Below are 19,559 nucleotides of genomic sequence, written 5' to 3'. Positions count from 1 at the left end.
CCACCGCGCCCGGCCCGCCTAGGCTTTTCTTTATCGTGGTGTGAAATTTTTAATAAAAATAGTTGGCATAAAAACAATCATGCTGTCCATACTCTTTTGCAACTTAACTTTTTAAATTAAATCTGATCTTTTAAAAAAGTTCCCTTATCTGCATTAAGGGAGCAGCTTCGAGAGGGAGTCTGGGATGAGTGCCGGAAGCAGTCACGTGGGCTGCCTGGCCTGGCCTGGCAGGGCCACTGTCACGGGCTTCACTCGGGTGGAACCCAGGGTTTGGTTTCCGGAGCCCTGGGTGCAAGTCTTGGCTCTGTGGCTCCCTGTCTGGGTGTATTCTGAGGCTTAAATGCCCTGAGCTTTGATTTACTTATCTTTAACATAGAAGAACCCATACCTAACTCAGAGAGATGTTATGAGGCTTAAGTAAGATCATATACATGAAAGTACAAAGCAAAATGGAAAGTGATGTATATGCTAGTTATTATGGGCTGTCAAAGCTAGAAGAAACCTCTGAGAACTTAACCCAGCCCTGTCATCTTATGTGTGAGGAGACTGCAGCCAGGGAAGGCCACGGAGCCAGTAAGGAATGGAGCCAGAACCGAACCAAGGGTTTCTGACTCAGAGGAGTCTGCACTGCTGCTTCCTGGGCAGTGGGAACTCCCATGGAGGATTCTCTCTCTGGGCCAGAGCTTAGCTCTGACCCACACACTTCTTATCTTTGGGTTTCCTGCTACGGAGGAAGGGCACTTGATAAGATGTCCAAGGCTCAGTGGTGTGCAGTGGCTCATGCCTGTAATCTAGCACATTGGGAAGCCGAGGTGGGAGGATGACTTGAGCTAAGGCATTCAAGACCAGCCTGAGCAAGAATGAGACCCCGTCTCTACTAAAAATAGAAAAAATTAGGCAGCCATGGTGGCATGCCCCTGTAATCCCAGTTACTCGGGAGGCTGAGGCAGGAGGATCGCTTGAGCCCAGGAATTTGAGGTAGCTGTGAGCTAGGCTGATACCACGGTACTTGCCTGGGCAGTAGGCGAGACTCAGCAGTGAGACTCTGTCTCAAAAAAAAAAAAAAAAAAATTGTCCAAGGCCCTGACTGAAGCCACTGGGTGACTAGAAATTCCAGGCTGTGAGGTGTGCTCCACATCCTGTAGTGTAGAGCAGAAATATGGGGGCTTGGATGGGGAGGGAGCTGCTGTCACAATAGGCCACCGCAGCTCTTCTGTCCTAACTGCAAACTTGGCCCTTGGTACCTTAGTTTCACCAAAGCTCACCCCCACCCGCCAAGAAGTCAAGTTAGAATCCCTGCTCCCTGCCCTCTTGGGCAGATGATTTCAGAAGTCTCTTACACTTCTAGCTCAGTGTTCAGATCTCCTGAATCTTCACCTGCAGCTTCCATAAGAAGACAGAAGTCCCCAGACCTGTGAGACCACAACCTACGCTGAGATGAAGAATCTGGAATCAAAACCTTGACTGGTTTGGGCTGGGCTTTTGCCTCGTTCACCTTGCTTCTTCCCAGGAAGCATTTGGCATGATAAGATTTACATGGACCCACCCGGGTGGGCCTCACTCTGCCAGGTGTTTAACTACCTCAACAGTACCAGGTACCAGGCCGTGGAAATGGCTTCTGGTGGCTCCAGCTCCCGCCCTCTCTTGAAGCCACAGCTCCATAAGAAAGCACCGTGGTAGTGATAACAAGGGAGCCAGGCAGGGCCCACCTGGGAGTGCCCTGTTGGTCCAGGGCGGAGGTTGGGGAGGGACTTCGAGCCCTGGTATCTGCTTTCAGGGCGAGGTCATGGAGTGACACGTGTTCTAATGGCAGCGAATGGTGCTGAGAAAAAGTCCTGCACTAAGAGGAGGAGGCACCCCCAGCTCATGCTTGGGCGCCTGCCTTATCTGGCCCTGTGCTGGGCTTTCTGCAGTTGTCATCTAGGGTGGTCTTTACCCGACTCTGTTAGGTGAGTAAAGGTATCCCCATCCTGTAAATGAGGACCCCAAGGTCCAGAGAGACTAACTTACCCCAGATCACAGACACAAGAAAGTGGTGGAAATGAGTGACCCCGAATCCTAGGAAGTCCAAGTGAAAGAGCCATTTGAGGTTACCTAGTCCACTGTCTTCATTACATGGCCAAGCAAACGCAAAGCCTAGAGTGTCACCTACTGAAAGAGGGCAATGTGGAGACTGGCATTCAAGATCAGCGTTCTTTCCATTCTGTTGACAACAACAGTCGTCATTACCATACTGAGGCCCCCGGCTTGTTCCTTTGAACAGTCCAAGACAGTTCTGGCTATGTCCATCCTTTGGAGAACTGAGAAAATAAAACTTGCAGATCCTTTTCTCTGTGGCTCATGAGGAACCAGTTGAGAAATGCCTTGGAGTATGAGCAGCTCTCAGCTCTGAAGTCCGCTTCCTGGGCTTGAATCCTGCTTGGCCCTGTAACCTAGCCTCTCTGAGCCTCAGTTTCCTCATCTGTGATATGGGCCTGTGCTGGTGCCTACCCTTGGGGTAGTTGTGAGGATTAAGAAGCCCCCAGAAAGTGCTAGGTCTCATTATTGCTATCATCTCCACCTCACGAGGAAGCTGGGTGACTGAGCTGATTGGAACCAGGGCCCCCGCCCGAGTTCCTGACCCTCCATACCCTCCACATCCTGCCCAGTGGTGGCTGTTTCCCCAGTTCCAGCTGCCACAGGCATTGCCCCTGCCCGGCCGCAGGGAGGCGTGTGCACCTCGTGTCTGTGCCATGCACGGGATCACACAACGTGCCCTGCCCAGGCCCAGCAGCCAGCACGGCCAGGCGGAAGCAGGCGCTGACAAAGACTTCCTTATCTCCTTCCTGGGCACAGGGTGCTTATTCTGCGGGGGCTGGCAGGCACGTAGGCAGGCATCCTCTCAGTCTTCTGGGACCCTTGGCCCTCTGTGTTCAGCTCATCTCGGATGGGATCCCAGCCTCCAACCAGGATCTCCTGCCGGAACCTGTGTCCCGAGGACGAGAGCATCAGTGAGAGGCAGTTACCAGGCTTGGTAACCTGAGGGCAGAGCTTGGCCTCTGGGATCAGATAGCAGTTTGGTTTCTTATTGGCTGTGTGTCACGTCAGCAGGTTCTTTAAGCTCTGAGCCTCAGTTTCTCCACTGGAAAATGGAAGCAGTAGTGTCTGCCTCACAGCATTGCTGAGGCTAAATGAGAAAGCACAGGGCTTGGTGGTAATTCTCCCTTTCCATAGTGGCGTGTAGCTGGAGTGCCACACTGTGTCCCCCAAGGCAGTGCACACAAGCTGGAGCAGAGGGAGGCCTGCAGGCCAGACCCCGGCCTGGGAGGTGCTGCCAGCAGAGCTCTGCTCACTGTTTCTAGGGGCCAGACAGCTCCTGCTTCTCCCCTTGTGGGGCACACAGGGAACCAAGGCATGTCGGTGCTACTGAGGGTCTTAGACCAGCGGTTTAGGATGGGTGAGTGGCCTGCCCAATGTCATGCAGCAAAAGAGTGGCAGACCCTGCAGTGAGCAGGGCTCCTGCTCCCCATAACCCATTTGGTCAAGCAATAAGACAAAAAAATCCAGGTTCAGAGCCAATAGGCAGCATGGTTAGGGGCATGGCTGTGCTTGGGTTAATTCCTTTCACCTCTCTCTGCCTCAGTTTCCTTAGCTGTAGAATGAGGGTGATGTCTACATCAGAGGGCTGCTAGGAGAATCATGCAGTTAAAGTACACAAAGCATCAAAGGGAAGAGCTCAGTAAAAAGGTGGTTAAAAGAAAGTGGAGGTGGGATTGGGGCTGGTACCATGTTCCAAGCGAGAACCAGTTTTGGGGTGGATCATCCTGGGCGTGAGTCCCAGCTCTACAACTTTGCTGCATGACCTTGGCCAAGTTCCTGCCCCTCTCTGGGCTTCATCTGTTGCATCACTAAAACAGGGGGGTTAGATTAGATGGTCTCAGAGGGCCCTGCCTCTTCTAATCTCCTGTGGCTTCCTGCTGCCCCTCTTCTCCCCTAGGAGAGGTCTAACCTCCTGTTTCCTTGAACCTTGGGCCCTCCTGACACCAGGACCAAGCCCTGCAGCTGGCTATGTCCTGGTCTTTTCTCTGCAGTGTCCTTTAAAGGGCAGCCTCCTCTGAGCATGCTCAGCTCTCCCATCCACTCAGTACATCTCCTGGCTCCTAGCAGCCTGAGGTGACAAACTGTCCCCAGTATGGTGGGGTGGGAGGCAGGGAGAGGCTCTCCCAGCATGCCCTCCATGTCTCCCACCACGAGCAGGGCTCAGCCAGCTGTGCTGTTTTTGGGAGAAGTGTGTGGAAGACCCTTAGGGCTCCCCTGGAGACAATGCCTCAGGCACCTGCCTAGGGGGAAGCTCTGGCCTCCCCAGCCCTCCTGCCTCTGGGACCCTGCTGAGGGGTTCAGGGACCTACATCTACAGGGGAGTGTTCAGCTTTTACAAAGCCCAGCCACTTTCCCAGCTCTTGTGACCTGTACTCAGGGTCCCTGTGAGGGAGTTTTGCAGATTCTGTGGGAGAAATGAAGCAGGTTCAGTGGGGCTCCAGAGGGTGTCTGCCTCTCCCAGCTTTCTTCAGCGTCTCTGGGGACTCCTGCCAGCCAGGCTCGGCCTGAAACCAGTCATGACAGGGACAGGGACAGGGTGCCAAGCTCTGCTTCTGCAGGGCTGCCTCCGAGTGCAGCGGGTGTGGCAGACCTGGGCCTGAGCGTGCAGAGATGGAACAGAGCCCTTTGCTGAGCGCTGTCTGTGGCCGCTCCAGCTTGAGAACAGCCCTTTGAGATGGAAATGATTATAAGCCCAGCTTTTCAGGTGAAGAAGGCGAGACTCAAAGGTTAAGTACCTGCCAAAGAGATGTGGCTAGTAGGTGGCAGGAAACCAGGCCACCTGGCCACCTCTGTGCTCTCTCACCCACAGGGCTCTCCTGCCTGTCCTGCCTGGTAGCTGGATTTGGGTTGAAGTTTTGGACAAGTCCCTGAGGTGACACTCCCACCCCCACTTCTGGATGCCTCCCTTCCCAGCCACCTTCCTCAGGGTCAGCCTGCATTGCATGTGGGACTGGCTGGGCCTCCCTCAGCCCAGCCACCCTTCTGGCCCAGCGCCCTGCATGCTGCTCCCCAGGCCCCGTGAGAAGCTGCCCCTAGTGTAGGCTACTCCCCTGGCTGTGGGCTGGGCTGAGCCTCCAGCCTGTGCCAGGCAGTGAGTAACCTCTGCTCCCCAGGAAGGCCCAGCCCCTCTGGCTGTCCCAGGAAAGTGGTGGCCACGCTAGGCTGCTGAGTGGGCTGAGCCCTGGGGGGCAGACGTCCTCTTCCCTAAGAACAGAGAAGCCCCTTGACGTCCCACTTTTCCATTCAAGATGCTGTCACCTTGCCCCCTTGTGTCCTCCTTGAAAGCAGAGTTGTCATATAATTACCCCTCTACACCTCTGGGTATTTGTTTTGTTTTTGCTTCCTTCTGAGTGTTTTTACGTCCGTACTCTCCTCTTTCTTTTTTTTTCTTTTTGAGACAGAGTCTCGCTTTGTTGCCCAGGCTAGAGTGAGTGCCGTGGCGTCAGCCTAGCTCACAGCAACCGCAAACTCCTGGGCTCAAGCAATCCTGCTGCCTCAGCCTCCCAAGTAGCTGGGACTACAGGCATGCGCCACCATGCCCAGCTAATTTTTTCTATATATATTAGTTGGCCAATTGATTTCTTTTTATTTATAGTAGAGATGGGGTCTTGCTCTTGCTCAGGCTGGTTTTGAACTCCTGACTCGAGCAATCCACCCACCTCGGCCTCTCAGAGTGCTAGGATTACAGGCGTGAGCCACCGCGCCCGACCTCTCCTCTTTCTGTAACAACCCTGTGCCATAGACGTTGCTTATCCCAGTGTTAGAGAAGACGGAACTGAGCCTCAGGACAGTGCTGTGATTTGCTGTGGGTCACAGAGCAGTTGAGGTTTAGAACTGGGACAGAAACCAGCTCCTTTGTTGGGAAACCAGGTCTCTACGCTGCTCTGCACTGGCTCGTGCTGTCTCGCTATGACACAGACCCTGTTCTGGGCCCAGATACCATGGTTGTTGGCATGGACAGAGATGGTGAGTATTATAGAGCCTGACCTCCAGCAGCAGAGCTCATCAGTCAGTTGTCAGAGGTGGAGAGGCTTTTAGCAAGCCCCTGAGAATGGGGAAACTGAGGCCAGAGAAACACAAGGCTTGTTCTAAGTACCCACTGAGCTAGTGGCACGGTCTAGAGCGTACCCCAGGTCTCCTGAGCCTTGGTCTATGCTTGGCTCGGCCCTTCCTCCTTCTGAATATAGCTTTCTGGTCTCCTGAGGCATTTGGAGGTGGGGTAGGGGAGGCCTTGCCCACCCTGCTGGTATCAGGCAGGGGGCAGGGCTGGCTGTTCTTGGAGCCTAGACTTCATGGCTGTGTAGTTGGACAGCTCTGCCCCACCCCAGGGTGCTGTGGCTGGGTGGCCAGGGCCATTTCCTTTGACCATCTCCCCAGGGTGTCTGTGGAGAGGACTTTCATGTTGTACCTTGGGCCAGAGCCCTCCAGCGGCTCTGCCTGGCTCACCAGGCTGATCAGGAATTCCCTCCCCACAAGGTATTCAAGACCTTCATTGGCCTGGCGTGGTGGCTGACGCCTGTAATCCTTGCACTCTGGCAGGCCAGGGTGGGAGGATCACTCAAGGTCAGGAGTTCAAAACCAGCCTGAGCAAGAGTGAGACCCCGTCTCTACTATACATAGAAAGAAATTAATTAGCCAACTAAAAATATATAGAAAAAATGAACCAGGCATTGTGGTGCATGCCTGTAGTCCCAGCTACTCAGGAGGCTGAGGCAGAAGGATCGCTTGAGCCTAGGAGTTTGAGGTTGCTGTGAGCTAGGCTGATGCCATGGTGCTCTATCCCGGGCAAAGAGTGAGACTGTCTCAATAAAAACAAAAAACAAAAAAACCCCAAAAACGAAAAAACCCATCACAACCTGGCTCTGGCTTAGCACTGGACTGGGAGTCAGCAGTCCTGGGTTTGTGACCTGGCCTCACTGCTATCCATGTTATCTTGGGAATATCTGGACATCTCTGGACTTTTGTTCCACCATCACTGCCCACTGCTCAGGCTTGTGGGAAGCAGAGAAAAGGCTGCTCTGTGAGCATCTAGGTGACAATTTCCTTGCCAGCCTTCACTGTCATGTGTTCCCGGTAGAAATCCTCTACCCACCCCACACGCCTTCCCCTGTCCTGCCTTCCCAGATGCTGCCGCTTCACCTGCAAGGCCTCCCCGGTGCCTCACTCTAACCCTCCCTTCAAGGCAGAGGCCAGTTCAGCTGGAGTTTAGCGTACACGTGCTTAGTGCCTAACACTGGAGATTAACTTAAACCAGACAGGAATTCTGCCCTCACATAGTCTGGGCTGAACATGCGAGTCTCGATCCTTACCGTGTGCCAGGCTCTGGCTACATGCTGGAGAGCGAACGATGAATAGCTCAGCTCCCCACCCTTGCTTGTGGTCTGGAGGGGAAGACAAACTGGCCCTGCAGGGTCATCAGACTCTTGATAGAGGCTCTGCAGGACCACAGAACCCAGTGTGGCTGGTTTCTGCCTCAGGGTATTTAGGGAGAGCTGCAGGGCAGCACCTTGGAGGAGGAGTGGCTCTCCAGGGACAAGCCTGCGGTGACCTGCCCTGACAGGGTCTGTGGTTTGCTCAGTGCTTTCATATTTGTGTCTTAAGTGACCATTACAACAACCTTCTTAGGTCACTGGGGAAACAGAGGCTCATCCATTCAGCAAGCATTGATTGTGAGCCTACTGTGTGCCAGGCACCACTGTAGGTGCCAGGGATACAGCAGTGATCGGGACAGAGTCTGACCTCATGAGGCTCCCGTTCTGGGTGTGGCACTGTCAGAAAGCACAAAGCACATAGGCTGTCAGGAAGTGACAAGTGCTATGAAGGAGAAGAATGCGGAGTGAGTGTGTAGGAGTTGGGGAAGACCTCCCTGAGGAGGCAGCATCTGAGCAGGGAGGGGAGGAACTGAGAGAAGGGAGGGACCCACCTACACAGTGAGAGTGTCTTGGGCACAGGGAGCAGAGAATGCAGACCCTGAGGTGGAATCGTATTTGTGCTCCAAAGGAGCTGGTAGAGCTAGAAGGGAGTGAATGGAGGTTTGGTGGAAAGTCACTGGGGGGCTTTGTCCCCACCTTTCAAGAGTGTACTTACCTCTTAAAAAGGTTCACTCTTGGCTGGGCATGGTGGCTCATGCCTGTAATCCTAGCACTCTGGGAGGCCCAGGCAGGCGGATCGCTTAAGGTCAGGAGTTCGAAACCAGCCTGAGCAAGAGCGAGATCCCGTCTGTACTAAAAATAGAAAGAAATTAATTGACAACTAAAAGTATATAGAAAAAATTAGCTGGGCATGGTTGCGCATGCCTTTAGTCCCAGCTACTCAGAGGCTGAGGCAGGAGGATCGCTTGAGCCCAGGAGTTTGAGGTTGCTATGAGCTAGGCTGACACTACGGCACTGTAGCCTGGGCAACAGAGTGAGACTCTGTCTCAAAAAAAAAAAAGGTTCACTCTTGGCTGGCGTAGAAAGAGCCTGGGGACAAGAGTGGCTGCTGCCACGGTAGTCCAGGCAGGCATTTGTGGTGAGCAGTGTGAGGGTCTGCCCATGTTTAGAAAGTAGAGGCAGTGGAGTTTGCTGGTACATTGGATATGGGGTACAAGAGGAAGAAAGGAGTTGGGATGATTCCAGGGCCTTGGGCCTGAAGCAGCTATAGGAGGAGCAGGTATGGGAATGAAGAAATGAGAGTCCCCTGTCAGGAGCCCCCAGCTCCTGTGCTTTTGCCATTCTGCAGTCCACCATATGCACACCCAGACACACCTGCCCAAGGGTGCCCGTGCCCCCACCCCCCTCTGGGAAGGCTCCCCGTCTCCTCTGGCTCACTCCAAGTTCTGTCCTCTGAGAGTCATTTTCTCTTGATGATGTCTTTCTGGCCCTTGAGAGAGGTCCCAAATGCCCAAGTTAAGGGTGGTTGACACCCCATCATCCTGCCCCCAGATGCTGTGAAGCACACATGAGAGAATAAGCTGACTGAGCTGCAAGGGGGAGAAGGGGTCCTGGTTGCCTCCCTGAGGCTGCTGGTCTCTCTCCCCCACCCAGCCAGTACCACCTGAGTCTTATTCTTCCTTTGCAGTCCCCCCTTCCCTGTAGCACTGAAAATAGGACGCCGTGACTTGCTTTCTGCAGGGCAATTGTCCTGGAAATTGTAGAATTTCTTTTTGTGTTGCTTTCCTACCACCACCGCTGCCTACCTCACCTCTCTACATCCAAGTATGATGATATTTTGAGCAAGTTCAAGTTATATTTAATGGATTTAATACTTTGTTAAGTTTCTAGGCTAAATGACTTTCAAATGGAAGTGACACTAGGAAAAACAGGTATTTGGTATATTCAATTTGAGTTTTCTCCCAAATTTGCATTTTGCAAGCTATACCCTACCCTCACTGAAAAGAAAAGAAAAATCTAGCTTTCCCATGGCTCTAACGTTTCTAGAACTGGAACATCTCTTACTGAGCCTCTGTTTTCTCCCACACTGCTGCCCCACCCCAGGTGTGGGGCAAACTGGTGCTTAGAGCTGTCCCCCACCCTAGGTAACCACCCCTGCAGGCTGCCTGGCACCTCTCCTTTGCCAGGCACTGTTGTGGAGCTCTGTCTCTTGTCAACACACAGGCTGTTTACCTCCGGTCCTGGTCCTGTCCCTCCCCCTGTATGAGTCATCCTCACTGCACAGGGACTCTTGATCCAGCGCCTTTCCTGCAGGGGGGTGGGGAGGATCTGCTGGATCGAAATTCATTCAGCAAACGTTTATGGAGAGCTTGGATGACTGGGGAGACGGGCTGGATACCAAGAGGTGCTGCCCCAGTGTGGGGTGGGATGGCATGGGTTGGGGTACTGAAATAGGTCTTTGAGATGCAGACAGAAGGCTGGTGGCAGTAGAACCTGGCTGCAGGCTGGGACAAGGGCATTCAGGGCCAGGCCTGAAGGCCAGGGGACCCTCTGAGTCCCGCAGCGTCGGCTCCAGCTACTCAGCTCAGTTCTTGCCACAGTCCGCCCATCTCAGGCCCGAGTGCCAGTGCCCCCCACCGTGCAGCCTCATTTCCAGGCTGGCTTCAGGCCTCAGGATCCTCAGAAGGCTTTTGACGTTCCCTCTCTGTTCATTTGTTCACACTCTTCCCCCAGGGGTCCCCCTACCCTTGAGACCAAACTTTCATCCCATGTCCTTGAGGAAGTTTCCATCAGTCCCTTAACCTACTTTTCCTGAGCATCACCTCTGTGGGGCCCAGGGCTGTGTGCCCGGGATGCCATGCTGACTAGAGCACCAGCCACAGATCTCTCCAGTTTGGAGGAGCACCTGACTCAGCCTGGAGATTTGGGAAGGCTTCCCAGAGGAGGTGACACCTGCACTGTGTTTGTTTTTGGGGTTTTTTGTTGTTGTTATTGTTGTTTGAGACAGAGTCTCACTCTGTTGCCCTGACTAGAGTGCCGTGGTGTCAGCCTAGCCTACTGCAACCTCAAACTCCTGGGCTCAAGCGATCCTCCTGCCTCTGCCTCCCGAGTAGCTGGGACTACAGGCATGTGCCACTATGCCCTGCCAATTTTTTCTATATATTTTAGTTGGCCAATTAATTTCTTTCTATTTTTAGTAGAGACGGGGTCTCACTCTTGCTCAGGCTGGTTTCGAACTCCTGACCTTGAGCAATCCACACGCCTCGGCCTCTCAGAGTGCTAGGATTACAAGCATGAACCACCGTGCCCGGCCTGCGCTGGGTTTTGAAAGGTGGGTAGAAGTTCAAGACCAAGACGAAGAGGAGTTTCCCACTAATTGTGCAGAGCTGGGATTTGGGGACTTCTGGCAAGTGGAATCCAGGAGTTGATGGAGAGTGTAGGGTCTGGAGAGACAAAAGAGCTGTAAATTGTGGAGGCTTTTACCCAGCGCTAAGGCCCCTGGCCTTGGAATCCTTGATGGAGACATACCTACCTCTGGAGCAGCCTCTCTTGCCTTGTGTCTGAGCGCAGACTGGGCCAGTCACTGCTGGTGGAGTCACTCTGCTTTTTACTTGGGGAATCACCCCTGATTCCCCACCTGCCTTACCTGTCTTTTATCTCTGCCACTCCACAATACGCAAAGTACTCCTGTGTCTGGTCCCTTAATTCTCAGTCATTTACACGCAAGGAGACTGAGGCCCTTCTGTGCTGTAGTGATTTGCCCAAAACTCATGGTTTCTAAAGGGCAGAGCTGGTCCTGGATGCAGGGTTCTGGCCTCCTGCACCAGGCTCCTCTTTTCCATGGCTCAGGGGCCCAGCATGTGTGGTGTGTGTGTTTCTTTTTGTTTTTTGGTTTTTGGTTTTGTTTTGAAACAGAGTCTTACTCTGTCGCTCAGGCTGGTCTCAAACTCTGGGGCTCAAGCGAGCCTCCTGCCTCAGCCTCCCAAGTAGCTGGACTACATGTGTGCACCACCACACCTGGCTAATTTATTTATTTTTTATAGAGACAGGAGTCTTGCTGTGTTGTCCATGCTGGTCTTAAACTCCTGGCCTCAAGCGATCTTCTCACCTCAGGCTCCCAAAGTGCTGGGATTATAGGCATGAGCCACCGCTCCTGGCCCTGCTGCTGGTGTTTTCTGCTAGTTTTTTAGCTGCTTTCCTAATCAGACCTGATGTTCCAGAGGGTGGGACCCTGTCTCCCCAAGATAATAAGACCTCCTGAAATCTGGGTTGAAACAAACGAGAAGTAGAAGTGCCATTCGGAAGAATGATGGGGAAAGGTACAGAGGGAGAGACCAGCTCCCTTGGGCATAGGGAGTAGTTCCCACCCAGGTACTCGGAACAGATTTATTTGTGGCTGTTTGTGTGGGGGAAGGCACATCACAGACTTGTGAATTCTCTTCCTGGTGATCCTGGCAGGCTTGGTTTTCATCGAAGCAGCATGGCATTAAGAGTTGGCAATTAGGAGGCCTGGGTTCTAATTATAACTCTGCCACTTCCTAGCTAGGTAGCCTTGGGGATGTCACTTTGCCTCCTGAGCCTTGATTCCTTTATCCATCAAATGGGGGTCAGGATATGAGATGAAACGAGGTATATAAAAGCCCCAGCACAGCACCTCACATCAGGTACTATTAAATGTCCAGTAAGCGTTTTTCTCCTTCTCTGTGCTGGAGATTGTATCTTAATGTGGATCATGATCAAATGGGTTTACATTTTTAAAAAAGTGTTATTCATCCATTTACTGCCATGAGCCAGAAGTTCTAGTTAAATTATCTCAGTGTTGCTTCCACCCACCTGGTGGGGGGGATAGCATCATCAACCCAGTTACAGAGAGGAAACGCAACTCAGAGACTCAAAGCCTGCTGTCATGCTAAGCGTTTTGCGTGTGCCATCTCATTTAATCTTCACAAGAGCCTTCATTTTGGACATTGACAAAAGCTTGGTGCAGTCAGCCTGCCTTCCTGTTTGTTGTTGTCTTCCTTTGTTTTTTACACATTCACCACCCACATTTGCTATGTGCAAGGCACTATGCTAGGCTTTTTAGAGGGTACAGACACTTCTCTTCTTGCAAACTTTTATTGATCCTTCAAAGCCCATCTCAAATGGCCCCTGCTCTGGGAACACCACCTACCCTTAAAAATTCAGAGCCATCCCCACCTCCTTCCTCTTTCCTATATTTCATATCTGACGAGGCAGATTTATTTCAGTTCACAAATAATTGATGCCTATTTTGTGCTGGAAGCTGGAGACTCAGATGACTCTAGAAGGTTCCTACCTTCAGGGAGTTTATTGCCCAGTAACGGACACATGCACACCAGAAGGTCAAGATAACATAGAGTGATTTGTGTTATACTGGGGTTTTGAGGAAAATGACAATATAATAGTAGTTGCTACTTTTGGCTAAGGTTGAGTGCCGCCATTGTTTACCTTTCTTAATCCTTATTATCTCCTCCAGAAACCCTCTGAAATAGGCTTGTACATACATGGGGAAACTGAGGCTAGGAGATGTAAAGTAACTTGCTCAAGGCCACCCAGCTGCACCTTGATGGGAACCCAGTTTTCTGGCAGTGGGAGCGTGGGGCTGGGCAGCTCGCACCACACGTCTGCTCTGCAGGTCAGCTTTTGAACCTGCTGAGGCTGCAGCTGGGTCTGTTCTAATCTGGATTACCTTTCTCCCTGGTCCTCAGTAGCCTTCATTGATGGTAGGAATAATCAACATTGAGAAGATCCAGAGTCAAAAAGAATCCGAGCCCTCTCCTACCCAAGGGCCCTCCAGCCCCGGTGGACTCCGGGGCTGAGTGCAGACCAGGCGGGCAGGGGCTGATCAGCCTGGGTCATTTCCACCTCTCACCCTGAGAGTTTGATAGAGAAGCTGACCCTTCCTGGCTGAGTTAGCTTCACTTTCTGGAGGGGGCAGGCTGAACAGATAGGAAGGATGTCATGAGGTCTTTACTAGGCCTCGAAAGTGGGAGGGAGCAGTGGGGAAACTTCTCTGGAGAAGAGCTCGTGAAGGGAAACGTGCACCTCTGGCCCTCTGGGAACTGCTTCAGGCCTCTTTAGTCCTGAGCTGATGCTCCCCTTAGAAATAAAGTGGGAATAAAACGGGATGACATGGCAGGTGGCTAAGAACACAGACTGTGGGCCAGACGGCCTGGGTTTGAATCCCACTTACCAGCTGTGCAACTTTGAGCAAGTTGCTTAACCTTTCTGTGCCTCAGTTTCTTCATCTGTGAAATGCAGAATTGGTAATTGTGACCCCCCAGAGCTGTGGTGAGGAACAAATGAGTTAAAAAGTGTCAGGGCACACTGCTATAAACTGTAGAGTGCTGGGCTTTCATTGGGAAGTATTACCTTTCATTGCTATAGTTGAGACTGGTTGCTGGGGCAGTTGAAGAGGGAGTTAAAGAAATGGAATCATTGTGCAACTAGGAATCCCTTGGGAGCTGGCCGAGTTGCAGCCCCAGAGCAGTCCTCAGGCCTGGAAGTAGGGCGGCAGAGCCCCCAGCGTGCCCCTGGGTCCCTGGTGACCCAGCACTGGTGGGCCTAAGATGCCCCTCTTCCCAGCACTCCCCTCCAACTTCACAGATCAGGACAGGAAGTGGGATCAGGGGTATCTGGTCACCCTGGCAACCCAGGGTGACGTGTGGCAGCCCTGCCTGTTCCAGTGTACCAGTCTCTCAGCAGACGGGGACAGTCGAGGACATGTAAATAAAACATTCTCAGGGTGGAGGGCAGAGCAGCCACCCAGGGGCTGAGGGCCCCTTACTAATTCAGAGTTCGGTGACATGTCTGTTCAGCACACCACTGCGTGAGTGCGTGTGTGTGTTTTCCAGCTGCCACCTACGCAGGATAGAATGAGAAACACCTTTCCCTCCCCCCAGCCTCTTCTAAAAGGGCAACCGGCCCTGAATCACGTCAGAACTTGGTGTGAAGCTCGAAGATGCTGAATACCACACCTTGCCTCCTTGTTCTGACAGGACTGGATACCCTCGAAGGCCGTGTGGCTCAAGCAGACCACTGAACTTGGAGCATCATGGGCTGTCACGTTAGGACTGGTCATGTGATGGCTGGCTCCCCTGGAGTCTCCGCTTCCCTGTCTGTGTAATGGAGAGTTTAGATGCTCTCCAAGGTCCATCCCAGCTCTCATGTCCCTGGATTGATCCCAACTGCCTCTGCCCCACCCCAATTCTGTCCTGGTGACATCACCACTGCTGCAAGTTCAGGCCCTGGAAGTTTTGCCTCATTTCTTTACCTGCTGGGGGCTTGCCTCAATGCTGGGCTTTGTCAGGGTGCCAGGGCCCCCAGCCATTCTTCCACGCCCCTCTCACCACACCTGGTGTCGGCAAGCTTCCTGCACTTTGAAGGGACTCCTCAGGGATGTGGGGTGGGGACAACTGGTGGAGTCAGAGCCTTGGAGAGGGACAAGCTGGAACAGGCCCACGGCTGCCCCTCCTTCCCTGAGCCGCTGTGCCTTTAGGTGCCTTCTGATGACGGAATCCACCCCTCCCCCAGCCGTGGAATAGCTTTCCAGTAATGTGCCGTGTGCCGCCTACTCGTGGGCAAGGAGCCAAGAGTGTATCTCAGACCTCCCTCCTCGGCCAGGCCCAGCCCTCCCCCTCAGCCCAGAGAGCCCTCTGGGGCCCAGATCTCGTGCTGACGGAGAGGCCGAGCAGGAAAGCCTGCCTGGGAGGTCAGCTCGGGAGCTGGTCTGGGAGCTGGGTCATGTAGGAGAAAGGGCGACGCGCTGCTGTCGGAGGCCCAGGACCCAGTCCTGCGTGGCCTGCTGGGCGTGGCCTGCCTCCTCTCGGAGCTCCAGTTTTTCAACTATCCAGTAGGAAAGCCAGCTGTCACTTCACCTAGTGATGTGGGTCCCGAGGTCCAGAAACGTGTGGCCATCCCATGAGCTCCTCCCGGAGGCTTGGAGTCAGTCCCAGTGCCCAGCATGGCCTGGTTCAGAGAAGAACACCTTTTTTATTTTAGGATAGAGTCTTACTCTGTCGCCCTGGGTGGAGTGCAGTGGCGTCTTCGTAGCTCACTGCAACCTCAAACTTCTGGGTTTAAGGGATCCTCCTGCCTCAGCCTCCCGAGTAGCTGGGACTACAGGCATATTCCACCATGCCCAGCTAATTTTTCTGTTTTGAGTAGAGACAGGGTCTTGCTCTTGCTCAGGCTGGTCTAGAACTCACGAGTTCAAGCTATTCACCCTCCTTGGCCTCCCAGAGTGCTAGGATTATAGGCGTGAGCCACCGCGCCTGGCCAATACTGACCTTTGAGTAAAGGAATAATCAGTTCTCAGCTACCACCTGTGCTGGCCAGAATGAGAAACACCTCTCTCTTCCCCCAGCCTCTTCTAAAAGGGCAGTGGCCCTGAACCAGGTCAGAGGGTTTGGCCCCTGGCTTGGAGATGCCAAATTCCACAGCTTCTTGCTCCGACAGGACAGGAGAAGGAGCCCGTGTGGCTTGAGCAGACAGCTTGAGCCACAGGTTTGAGACACCCTAAGCTAGAGCAGAGCTCCTCCCTTAGGCTCTGGGGACGCTGCCCAACCTTGCTGAGCCTCAGCTATGTCTTCTGCAAAATGGGGACAATACGTAGCTCACAGGGCTGTCGTGAGGACTGAATGAGATGGCATATCCCAGGCTCCTGGCATGCTTTCAGAAATGATGAACATGCTTCAAGTTATGCCCTTGGCTTGCTTCACACACCTTCCCCCTCCCCAGGAATGACTGTGTCCCACTCATCTCTGGGCACTGTGTTGTGTCATGGGGCCAGGAAAGCTCTATGTATTAGGCTGATGGCACAGAGGGGTGGGAGGCATTTTTAGGACCTCACCTCCTAGTTAGAGGGAGAAGCCAAGTGGGGAGGTGTTGGTGGGATCAGCTGGCTGGAGCTGGACTTCTGGCCTTGGGAAGCTGCTTTCTGGCTCGTGCCTGCAGGAGTCCCCTAAGCCCCCACGCCTTCCCGCCTGTCTCCTCCTCAGCATGGTGCAGATCTCTAGGGTACGGTGCCATCGTACCCTAGATGGCACCCTGTCTCAGCTGCTTCTGCCTAGGTTGTCCGACTGACCTCAGTGGGTGCCAGAGAGAGAGGACCTGAGCAATGACTGTGGATCAAAGGTTATGGGAGAGGGAGGCACCAGAGAAGGACTCCTGCCCTAACCTGGGCAGACCAGGTGGTCAGGGAACACTGAGGAGGAGGCAGGCAGACGGATATTGTGTCAGCCACGCACAGTGGAGTAGAGGTAGAGAAATGGTGTTCCAGAGAGAGGAAGTGGACTAGGTGAAGGCCAGCAGGCAAAAGAGGTGGTGACTCACGTGGGCAGTTACAAGGAATTTGACAAGGTGACACCAAAGAGACAGTGGAGAGAGTGGGACATGAGGCAAGACCAGATGACAGAGGCAGTGCCAAAAGTTTGGGCCTTATCCTATATAGCAAGAGCGATTTGGACTCAGCATGACATAGCCCGTCCCAGTACAGCGGCCAGCTGCTCACTGGGTGTTACTGGTGGACACTACAAACACTGGGGGACTTTTTAGCAAAAGAGGTGACTTTTGGTCAGATCTCTTGTGAAGTTAGGAGAATGCACATGGTTCTCTGATGTCTTCTCCTGGCCTAGGATGGAGACATATTTTTTTCTGACATGTTTTGAGCGTCTCCCTAGTAGTTGGCACTGTGCCAGGGTTCTGGGCCCGGATGGTGGGCATTTGGAGTGTGAGTCTTGACTTGTAGCTGTGTTAACACTGCCCAGATCAGTACCTGGGAGTGGGAGTGGCTTTGGGTGTGGGGAGAGAAGTTCCTCCTTCTTCCCAGAATCTCAGGGGTAGGACAAGCAGAGGCCTGGCTAGATGGGTTATCGGGAATGGTGTGGGTATTGTCCCATTCCTCTGTGTTTTCAAGTCAGCACATATTTGTTGAGCTCCTGCTACATCGTCAGCCCTGGGCGTACAGTGATAAACAGATGTGGAACCTGCCTGCATGGAGCTTACAGACTAGGGAGGGGAGGAGGGAGAGATTTTACCTTGAGCAAAGGGTCCCACCTCTTGGCAAAGCTAACCGGGGGTTATGGCATCCAACATGCAGCTCTATACTCCATCCACCTCTCCATCCAAAACCAAACAAACAAAACAACAATGCATAGGGAACTTGGAGCCCTGTGGCCAAACCTGGTATCAAGAGAGGGCCTCACTGATGGAGATTTTTGCTGCCTCTCAGCTCTGAGTTTGCAGCCGTAAGGTGGGCCACAGCAGGGAGTGGCCAGCTGCTGCTGGCCAGGAGGTTTGGGGAGATGGTTGGCGGGTGTCAGGCAGAGGCATATATGGATGCCATGGTAGGGAGGAAGGCTAGAGAGCTTGCATTACAGAACTGCGGAGTTTGATAGGAGCTGGCGGGGGGGGGGGGTCAGGCCTGGGTTCTGTCCTGCTTCTGCTACGAACTTGCTGTGTGACTTTGGGCAAGTCCCTTCCCCTTTTTGAGTCTCAGTCACCCCTTCTCTGAAGTGGGTGGCATTAGGCTAGAAAAAAATCTGGCAAATAGGTTTTATCTCACGTGCCAAAACTGATCGGTTGGTGTTGACATCTTGGAGCTCTGTCTCGAGCAGCTGTCTGGCTCAGCGGGAACACGCGCTTGATTATTTTGAGATGTCTGGGACTGGAGGTCGCTGCGAGTGTTCTGTAGGTTTGCAGACCCCAGGCCTTATTATCTCCAAGTTCCTTCCTGCGCTGATAGTCTTTGATTCTTCTGTGCTTTCTTCTGTCTCCTGTGTTGCCTTCCTACGAGCTGGTTGCTGTCTTCTGCTTGAACACCTCCGTGATGGGGACTTCTTCTTCCCTCAGATAGAATTGTTAGATTGTTATTCCTCGTGTTGAGCCCAGATCTGCCTCCCGAACTTGTGCCTGGAAAGATGCCATGGGTTCAGGCGTAGGCGATGCCCTTAGGTCCCCGGTGCCTCAGTAATCAGTTTATAATTTCTGCCTTCTGGAGGCATACAGTTTGGCTTTCTAACATGTTATGGCAGTGGCAGAGATAGCACATGTATATCCTATGAAAAAAGCACTTTGAAAACATCGTCACTTAGTTTCTACGACAACCCTGTGAGGCTGGTGTTATCCCTTCCATTTTACAGGCAGGGAAACGGAGGCTCAGAGAATTAACAGAGCAGCCCTCTGAGACCAAGCCTGTGCTCCTCTCGCCAGCTGCGTTCCTTGGCCCTGGCCCTGGCCCTAACCTCCTGTTCTCCTGGCTCCCCCAAAAGCCCACGGCCTCCCATTCTCTCGCCCTCCGCAGGTTTCCATGTGATCCCCACGATCTCCAGCATCGTCCCAGAGAGCTGCCTGCTGATCGTGGTGGGGCTGCTGGTGGGGGGCCTGATCAAGGGCGTGGGCGAGACACCCCCCTTCCTGCAGTCGGACGTCTTCTTCCTCTTCCTGCTGCCGCCCATCATCCTGGACGCGGGCTACTTCCTGCCGCTGCGGCAGTTCACAGAGAACCTGGGCACCATCCTGATCTTCGCGGTGGTGGGCACGCTGTGGAACGCCTTCTTCCTGGGCGGCCTCATGTACGCCGTGTGCCTGGTGGGCGGCGAGCAGATCAACAACATCGGCCTCTTGGACAACCTGCTCTTCGGTAGCATCATCTCGGCTGTGGACCCCGTGGCCGTCCTGGCTGTCTTTGAGGAAATTCACATCAACGAGCTGCTGCATATCCTCGTCTTTGGGGAGTCCCTGCTCAATGACGCCGTCACTGTGGTGAGGAGGCCGGCGCCGCGCCCACATGCACACAGCACAGACCCGAATGCAGGTCCAGCAGTGAACCCCTCATCCGCCCACCTCTGACAGTAACAAAAGCAGCTCTTCCCGTTCCTGCTCACTGTGTGCCAGGTGCCACGCTGAGCCCTTTGACGTGGATTATCTCATTTAATCCTCACAGCCTCGGGAGGTGCTTATTATTCACAGTTTCCAGAGGGAGAAACAGGCCCAAAGAGGTCAGATGATAACTTGCTAGAATGTGATAGAACCAATTTATGAATGAACCAGGTCGGTCTGACTCCAGGGCCTGTGCTCTTGGCTTTACCA

At 53.3% G+C, this 19,559-nt stretch overlaps 1 protein-coding gene across 1 annotated transcript in view; it reads left to right on the top strand.

Annotated features, from left to right (window-relative positions):
• The window catches only part of SLC9A1 (solute carrier family 9 member A1), a 53,477-nt gene that overhangs the window by 21,083 nt on the left and 12,835 nt on the right, over window positions 1-19,559 (top strand). Inside the window, exon 2 of the mRNA XM_012750753.3 lies at window positions 18,772-19,232. Within this exon, the coding sequence (XP_012606207.1) occupies window positions 18,772-19,232 (461 nt within the window). The remainder of the gene's footprint in view (window positions 1-18,771; window positions 19,233-19,559) is intronic.

Source organism: Microcebus murinus, chromosome 2, assembly GCF_040939455.1.
Source record: "Microcebus murinus isolate Inina chromosome 2, M.murinus_Inina_mat1.0, whole genome shotgun sequence".
Taxonomy (NCBI): Eukaryota; Metazoa; Chordata; class Mammalia; order Primates; family Cheirogaleidae; genus Microcebus; species Microcebus murinus.
This window is presented reverse-complemented; position numbering and strand designations above follow the sequence as displayed.